Source organism: Triticum dicoccoides, chromosome 7A (genome assembly GCF_002162155.2).
Source record: "Triticum dicoccoides isolate Atlit2015 ecotype Zavitan chromosome 7A, WEW_v2.0, whole genome shotgun sequence".
NCBI lineage: Eukaryota > Viridiplantae > Streptophyta > Magnoliopsida > Poales > Poaceae > Triticum > Triticum dicoccoides.
The window spans coordinates 286,828,751-286,838,138 of NC_041392.1; the positions used below are offsets into that span (position 1 = coordinate 286,828,751).

The window sequence follows — 9,388 nt, forward strand, 5'->3', positions numbered from 1 at the left end:
TGAGTAAATAGTTCAACCTGAACTACATCTGAGAACGTGGATCTTAGTTCAGCCTGAACGTACGACTGAGAACCAAAAATGCAGTCCCTCCATTCAAATGAATAAGACACGCACACATTCTAAATTTCAACTTTGAACATAAATTAGAACAATCAAATGTGGATTATATTATGTGATAAAAAATCACACTGTTGAATTTGTATTGAAAGGGAGTTTTTGATAGTATAATTTTTATGTCAAAAAATGTATATTAGTGATCTAATTTACAGTCGAAGTTGGATTTTAAAAAGCATACGCACCTTATTTATTGGAATGAATTTCATGCGCGCTTTACTCATTGAAATGGAAGGAGTGGACAGATGGGATAACAGCAATCGTGGAGCAACCGAGACAAGTGCAGAACGCTAATAGTGTTGAATAAAGGCAACCTTAGTCCAAAGAACATTCTGGGTAGACTATGGAAACAGTACCAAATACTGAATACCATTTACAAACACAAATCTAAATACCCGACGAACATATATCCCATAAAATGGCCATTAGTTACTCATATTATGAATAAACTGTAATGTGCCGCACATTTACGCTCTACTATATGCTACAAAATCAGCTCGTTTTTTTCAACATAGATATGAACAGTGCAAGCACGGATCTAACGGAATCCTGAAGGTGGAAGTTTCAACTTTATAGCATAACAGGCTTCAGATCCTTGACAACATTGACATAGCTGGCTTGTCAGTGAACCAGGTCATCTCTCCGTCTTGCGGCTCAACCATCTCAACGGGCAGCAAATCTGATGAACTTTCATTGGCTGAAAGCGCTTTGTGAACTGCACCAGCTTTCCCAGCACCAGTGACCATAAGTGCGATATGTGCGGACGAATTGATCACAGGGAATGTGAATGTTATTCTCTCTGGTGGTGGCTTTGGAGAATCCTTGACATAGGTGACCAACTTCTGGTTTTCGTTGACAATAGGGTGTCCAGGGAAGAGGGAGGCGATATGGCCATCAGGGCCCATCCCCAAAAGCATAAGGTCAAACTTTGGGAACCCAGTTACTGGTGACACCGCAATCACACCATTCTTGATGAGTTGCTTTAAACAATTTTCATAGTCATCCGCAGCTCCCTCAACCGACAGTGCATCATTCATGGCGTAAACTTGGTTAGCAGGAACCGGCACCTATATTTGACATACAGAAAGAAAAATGTGAGTACAAATGTGAGTACAATCCTGTCAATGGAGAAGATTTCTTATTGATGGCATATAACTAGAATGCATGATGTTAATATAATGATGATACAGTCAAACAAATATAATGATGATACAGATATGAAATTCGAACATTTATGTAACACATGTAGCAAAGTTCAAGTTGAATTCAACTGTACAAATATGACGTGTGGTTTTAGTTTGATTGACAAAATAAACGTATAGAACAGATGTTATGACCAGCATATTAGGGGCTTAGCCCAGTGGGTTATGGCCCAAGTATCTTAATCATTATTAGGGGCTTAGCCCAATTATCTTATCGTATTAGGATCGTTTGCTTAGGAGTCAAGTAAACCTCTCTATATAAGGAGAGGAGATGTATCAATCTAATCAAGCAAGAAGCAATCAATATTTGCTCGGCTTCCCTTAGGGAGCCGGGAGACCTAAACCCTAGCCGCCTCTTTCGTCCGCCGCGGTCACACCAGCCGCAAGGACGGCGCCCAGCCGCCGGCCGCCACGCAATCTCCTCCGACCTCCTCCCTCCTTCCCTTACAGGCTACGCCCTAGACCGGGTAGAACCCTAGTTTCTACCAACAGACTACATACTCATACTGATACAAATATTCTTTTCTGAGCTAACAAAGAAAACCCCAGGCACACAACTCTCTCTCAATTCGATTATATGGTGTACCACTAAGGCTAATCTTATCTTCTAAATATGAGAGCCAACTGCCAAATGTAACCTATAAGAATGCCATGTCACCTCAATTCTTTCCCCATAGAATCAACCATCGAACAAACATAAATCTGAGTGATCAAATCTATAAATTCTCAGTTCTAGACCGCTCCAGATTTCTTACTATAACTTAACACAAAACCAATTAAGTACAATCTTCCATAATTTAGATGAACAACTTTTCAGAGAAAAGGCAACCTACCTAGCTTTACTGAAAGCTAATAACAAAGTTTTTAGATGGACAATGGTCAGTGGATGTGACATTGTCTCCAAAGTTATTTCCCAGGAAACAATCTTTGCTTATTCACTGAGATTTCAACTAAAGGCATAATTCAGCTCTCTAATTTATGTCCACAATCCCCATTATGTAGTAGCTGACGGAAGTTCTCTACTTCATTTTTTTCACCGTAGGATAATACACCACTACAATTACAATAACGTGACAATGTGCATGTGCAGGTTCAATTCTAGTTTTTTTTACAATGGGTTCAAATCCTAGTAAACCTAGTATTCTACATTTTCTCAAACTATCCATCACATAAAGTTAATAACCCATATCAACAGAACCGTAACCATAAATAATGACAAGTCCAACAGAACGCAAATAATAGCATATAATCTACACAAAACATCAGAATATCCCGTTACTGCCACCGCTCAAATAGTCATCGAAGTCCCATTTCCGTTTGTACCCATCTTTAAACCACCCAACAGTAAGTTCATCAAAGATTGTCCATACGAGCACCTTAGAGAGAAACTCATCCATGGCAAGTTTGTAGTTACTATCCGCGTGGTCCTTGGGAACCACCCTCTCGTCCGCCCAGAAAACGTGCCATCTGCTCCAGTCCACCGCCTCCAGGTACGGCGGCTCAGCCAGTTTCCTGTGATACCAAAAAATAAAAAATAAAAAAAATTAGACCTCTTCCCGGCCCATAATCCCGCGAGAGCCAAGCAAGAAATGTGCGGTGTTCATTCTCGAGGAGGTCCAAGAACCTCAGAGCTTTGATGAGAGAGCCGCCGGAAAGCACGACTGTGAAAGCGCTCCTCTCGGCGGCGAACTTCTCCGACAGTCCCGCCGCGTGCTCGGCCAGAGACGCCGCCAGGTCCTTCTCGGCGTCGAATATGAGAAGCTTCTTCCTGGAAGCCGCCTCGCCAGCAGCGCCCGGGGAGGCCATGGCAGAGGCCGGGCCGAGGGGAGATTGCGATGGGGAAGAGGATAGTAGTCTGCAAGAAAGAGATCCGCGAGGGGTCGTCAGGATCCTGGAAGATGGCGATGATCGCCGGCTGGTGGTGGGGGAGAGGGAGTTCGAGGCGGCTGCGCCGGTGGCGGTGGACATGGCGGTGAGGGCGGCGAGGAGACCGGAAGGGAGAAGTGGTCGTTGGGTAAGAGGGACAGGTGGATTGGAAGATGTGGGTTGCTTTATACCCGTCGAGATCACGATGGACGGCCGGATCGCGCGGGACTGGCTGCTGCCGCCGCTTTTGAGGTGGACACGCGCCTCCGGTGATATGCGTAGCGAGTAGCGACCCTAGCGAGCGGAGTCCGAGCTCTTTTTTTCTTTTCTTTTTTGCCACTGCAACAAATCATCCAGATGACGTTTGCAAAAAGGGCACTGATAGGCGCCGGTGCGCTGGCCCAAGTTTGGGCCGGTCGCACCGCAGCTGCACGATTAGCGCGTCATTAGCCGTCTGTTTTGCCAGCTGGCCCACATCCTTCGTTGACTTCGTCTTCCAACACCATGATCCCTCTCTGCGAGTAGTCTCCCGCCCCGCCGGCAGCCCCGCCGACTGTAGACCTCAAAGTAGGTCGCGCCTCGCGCTACCCCTCCCCTCGCAGCGCAGTTAGGCACCTTTCCCTCGTCGTCGGTCGTCGCCCGGCTCCAACGAGACGCCGTCGCTTCCTCCCCCAGCAGCCCCTCCATGTTGTGCAGCGCACGTTCGCCGTCGACAATCACCATCGATGCTCGCTCCTCGCTGGTGCTGCCCTCTCCCTCACCCCCCCCCCTCCAGGAAACAATGGTGAGGACGCCGTGGTTCGCATCCAAAACAATGGTTGTAGCAAAAAAATGCTCTGCTTCCGGCAAACTTGAAAACGCTGGTGTCAAAAATTGGAAAAATGGACGTTGTTGAAGCAAAAAATCAAAGATGCCGGTGGTAGCAAAAAATGAAGCTCGTTCCAGCAAATCAAAAAGCCTGTGGTAGCAAAAATGCAAAATTTTGGCGTTGTACCAACAAAACCAAATAAAACGATGGTAGCAAAAAATGTTGATGGTTCCAGCAAAAAAAATTATGGTGGTAGCAATAAAAGAGTAAAATTGGGCATGCTTCGAGCAAAACCAAAAAAACGATGGTAGCAAAAAATGTTGATGGTTCCAGCGAACAAATATTATGGTGGTAGTAAAAAGAGTAAATTGGGCATGATTCCAGCATAACCAAAAAAACGATGGTAGCAAAAAACGTTGATGGTTCCAGCAAAAAAATGTTATGGTGGTAGCAAAAAGAGTAAAATTGGGCATAATTCCAGCAAAACCAAAAAAAACGATGGTAGCAAAAAATGTTGATGGTTCCAGCAAATACATATTACGGTGGTAGCAAAAAACTGAAAAATTGACGATGGTTCCATCAAATCAAAACGCCTGTAGTAGCACAATTAGGAGTTGGTTCGAACATCTGGTCGCCGTGGTTGTAGCACTTGTCTGGGCACGGCCATCCAGCCCGTTGCCTGCCCGTGGTCGTGGTCACCCACCCGTCGCAGCTCCCGGCGAGACCGGTTGCAGCTCCCGGCCAGGCCGGTTGCAGCTGTTCCCATCCACCAGGTGCAGATCCCCGGCATGCTTCCCCCTCCGCCAAGCGCCAACCCGTGGTCCATCAGACGGGGGCGTCGGGGAGCAGGAAGAGGAGGGCCGACGAGCAGAGGTGAAGAGAGGAGCAGGGGATGTCTCGCCGGCGGGGGCCTCGCCGGAGAAACCGCAGCACTGGCCGGAGCCAGGCTCGTGGAGAGAGGTGAGTGGGGAATGGATATGTGCGAGAGATGCTGAGGAGAGAGGCGAGCAGGGGATGAAAGGATAAGACACGGGTGGTTGAGATATAAAAGGATGGGTGTGTGCGGGCCCTGTGGCCACGTGGCACGGACGTGGTGGCTCGCGACTGGCCGAGCGTTCGGCCGGTGCGCCGCAGCCAAACGTTTACCTTGCAAAAAATCATCCCCCTCAGGAGCCGTCTGATTAGGCGCACCGGGCCATTCGATCATAGGTTTCGAAGCCCGTCTTCCTCCTCTTGCCACACATTCACAAGGACCTCCCTTGACCTTGTCTCTCCTCGTCGCATCACCTCCATAGCCCCGACGATGCTGCATCGCAACACCGACGACCACACCGGCGACCGTATGCAGCACCGACAGAGCTCCAACGCGGCACCGACGGCTCCGGTGAAGCTCCAATGCAATTCCGGCAGAACTCCAACACAGCACTGACAGCTTCAACGCACCGACGTGCGTGCTGCATTGCAGCACCGACACACCGGTGATGCCTCCTGGCCTTGCCTTGCAGCATGCACTTGAGGACACCTCGCAGCACATGCAGCATTGTCGTCGTCATTTCATTGTAGCACCAGCGACCGCTGCATCGCAGCAGCGGGGGCCACCGTGTGATGCTCCATGGCAATATTGGGTGCGACGAAAGCTTCAACGCAGCGCCCGCTACCGGCGGGATGTGGTTGCAGCGTTGGCTGTCAAGGGACGTAGCGTTGCAGCAGGTGCCACCGCTGACGAGAACTACGCACGGAAGCGCCCGCAGTCACCACCATGAGGGACATTGCGTTGCAGCACCCGCCGCCGACAAGATTTGTAGGGGCGCCATGGTCTTTGCAACGGCAACGATGGGGATGATGAGTCCGTGCAATAGCCGGTGGTAGTAGCGCACGGCAGTGGAAGCTTCGGTGATCGGCGGCCTGGCTGCTAGAGAGAACCAAGAGGAAGAGGAGTGGGCATGTGAGAGTGCGTCACAGGTAGGAGACGCAGGGGAGACGAAAAGAAATAAACGGGTGGCTCAGGACCGCAAAGAGATAAGGTTGCGACAGGCAGTGGGTCGGTCCCACAGGGACGCATGGAGCGCGCAGCGCGTGGCTGATTTCCTGGGTAATCAGTAAATGAAAATTAATACTTTTCCATTTTTAGCACTTTAGCTATATGTTTTTGAGAAACACTTGTAATTTTATTGATACTCATAATCAAAATAATTTCATGTACAACGATTCGAAAATACGAAGTAATTCCTATGACTAACCTCACCATCAGATATTTTCTTATTGCCCCCATGCATCTGGTGGGTCGCTCCTGTGACTCGCGAGGCGGCTGACACCGCTCTCCGAACAACCGCGCCTCAGCGCTCCTCTCCCTCGTCGCCGTCATCAGCGGCCTCCGGCCGGCCACGACGGTGGCAGGGCGGCTCCCTCCATCTCCTTCTCTCCTTCCATGCCCTTCAGGCAGGCTCCTTCTCCCCCGACCAGTGACCAAATCCCTCCCGTGCCTCCTTCTCGTGCCCTGGCCGGTTGCTACTTGTGATAGGCATTGAGGTTCCCCCGAAGAGGAAGGGTGAAGTATTATAGCAGTAGAAAGTATTTCCCCCATTAAATACCAAAGGTTATCGAGTCAATAGGAGATTCACACAAACGACCTTTAGCGGTACCTACACACGCAAGAGCAAATACTTGCACCCAACATGGGCAAGAGGGTTGGCATTCCCCATTGTACTCGTTATTTGTAAGGATCAAATATGATGGTAGGAATTATATAAATTGCAAAAAAATAAAAGTAAATAAATTGGAGTTGTGTATTTAAGGTTTTAGTAATATGATTTAAATAGATCCGGGGGTCATGGCTTTCACTAGAGACATCTCTCTCAAGAACATAGCAAAACGGTGGGTACACAAATTACGATTGGGTAGTTGATAGAATAGCGCATAGTTATGATGTTATTCATGACATTATCAGTACATATGCATTACGTCCGTGACAAGTAAACCGAAACGATTTTGCATCTACTACTATTACTCCACCCTCGGCCGCTATCCAACATGCATCTTAATGCTGGAAATATGCCCGAGTGGCAATAATAAAGTGGTTATTATTATATTTCCTTGTTCATGATAATCATTTATTATCCATGCTATCACTACTGCAGAATGCTACTAACGCGACACTACGATCAAAGACTCTTTCACAAAATTGTGTGCGATGCATTAATATTAGTCACAAACGGGGATGTAAAAAAACCGTAAAAAAAGATGCAAAACGTTTACGATGGGGGATGCATCAAACACAGTTCAGATTTTAGTTGCGTGTGCGATGCAGGGCATACGGTTCAGTTCAATGAACTGTTTGCGATGAGGAGGAACAAAAGAAACGGACAGCCAGATGAAGATGTGTGCGATATACAACATACGGTTCACTCGGATGAACTGTTTGTGATTGGGCAACACAAAAGAAACGGTCATCCAAATCAAGGTGTGTGCGATATACGGCATGTGGTTCACTAGGCCTTGTCATTAGTGTGTGACCTCTGTGGCAACCGTTCGCTCCCCACTAGCCTTTTCTTGTACTGTGGCAACCGTCCACCGCCCCTTCGCCTTTCCCTCCATTTTCCTTCACCATTCCTGCCGCCATTGTTCGATCGTCCTCTCCATGGAGGGAATAGGCCGGAAACGACCCCGCTATTCTTGCCCCGATCTGAAAGATGACGTGGTGGAGGAACTCATTGATCGGTGCGACGTCATCACCTCGGCTAGCATGGCAGGTTCGTTCAAGTCCATTCTCGACTGAACAAATAACATAATTGCAAAGAACCCAAGGGTTCAAGAGCGGTTTGATCTCCCCTATCTTCTTCACCATGACGCTGGTCGTCAGCATGGGGATGACAGAAGCATCGCCTTGTGCAAGTTGATGCCGCTTGATAATGATACGTGTGATGTTAAGATGCTATCGCTTGAGGGTAAGGCTTGGGCATGCGCAAATGGAGATTGGGTTGTATATATTGGGTATAACAGAGAGTGGGAACTTGTGAATGTGTACACTCGTCACTGGGTTCCACTTCCAAAAATCACAGAATGCCCTGAGGTTGAGCGCACAGATGATCTATGTATGTTTAAATACGATCATGGTAACTATCGTCTATGGAAGATAGCAATTTGTCGAGTTCCCAACCGCTCTTGGGATTACAAGAACTATGAAGTTGTTGCTATCCTTGACAAGCTTGTTGTCGTCCTTACTTCCACGCCTCGATGGATATTGCTCAAAAATCAATTTTTGTACACGAATGAGTACTGTGATGCAATTCAATACGAGGGGCTTGTGTTTGCTGTCACCACTCAAGGCACTGTTTTTGCATGGAATCCTTATGGTTTCGGTACATTTGTCTTCCACCGTAATTATAATTGTTTCATCCACATGCATGCGGGTTAGCTAGTTTCCCTTTACTAATTAACCCTCTTGTGTTTCCAAGGTCCTGTGAACATTCCACCACCTATACTTGAAAAAAATTATAACCAAGGGGGGATGACGATGGTGATGATCACAAGCAGGACCTATATACTCAGTGGCGCCTGGAAACTTATTCCGATGGATCACCTCTTCTTGTATGTATATAGGGCATTGCTGATGTTACTAACGAAGCAGGTGTTGTCTCCCATGGTCGCACTCTCCGGACCTATTCCAACATCCTTTGCAGAGTATTCGGGATGGATACTAGTGTGCTAGCGCCAACACCTTCTACCTGGTTCAGTATTGATAGTCTTGGAGAAAACTCGCTCTTCCTTGGACAAAACTATCCAATGATGGTGAAAGGTGATCCAACTGTTGTTGACATAACGTTACTACCATTTATGAGAAGCAATTGTATCTATACCTCAGACATTGCTATGGTTCCCTACCCTGGCTATCACCATATGTGTCCTGATATAGGCCGCTTCAGCCTGGATGATCAATCCTGTGTTGGTCTCGAGATTGACAATAGCTGGCCCTTCCCAGAGAATTAGTTATGGTTCAAAGCAAGCATTTCCAACGCCGAGGATTGGTTGAGCTGAAGTTCATTTCATCGCTTTGTTATTTGTTGTGTGAGAAAAAACTTTAGTATTTACTAGAATGTTGTGTTGGAAATAATCTATAATCCAACATGTATCCTTTTTTTGTTGTGTGTTGATGACTTGTTGTATGTAATGAATGGTAAATTTGCATATGTGTGGTTGGCAAAAATTGGGGAAAAGTTTGGTCGGCTCAGCTGTCGAGTTGAACAGTTTGTATAAATTAAGAACAAATGCTTAATCTATGAATGAAATCTATGCTTAATTACTGAATTGTAGTTGCAAAAATTAGATAGTGCTAGTGATTTTTAGGTGCATATTTTGACAAATCGCAGTGTTACAAGGATTAACAAATGGCAATGTTACT

At 47.0% G+C, this 9,388-nt stretch overlaps 1 protein-coding gene across 1 annotated transcript; it reads right to left on the reverse strand.

The window, feature by feature from the left end:
- Positions 1-399: 399 nt before the first annotated feature.
- LOC119330079 (probable 6-phosphogluconolactonase 3, chloroplastic) lies at positions 400-3,422 on the reverse strand. The gene is made up of 3 exons (XM_037603193.1): positions 2,941-3,422; positions 2,693-2,828; positions 400-1,181 (listed from the first exon to the last, which is right to left on the reverse strand). The coding sequence occupies exons 1-3, from the start codon at positions 3,282-3,284 to the stop codon at positions 702-704; spliced, it is 960 nt and encodes a 319-aa protein (XP_037459090.1). The 5' UTR covers positions 3,285-3,422; the 3' UTR covers positions 400-701.
- Positions 3,423-9,388: the final 5,966 nt, after the last annotated feature.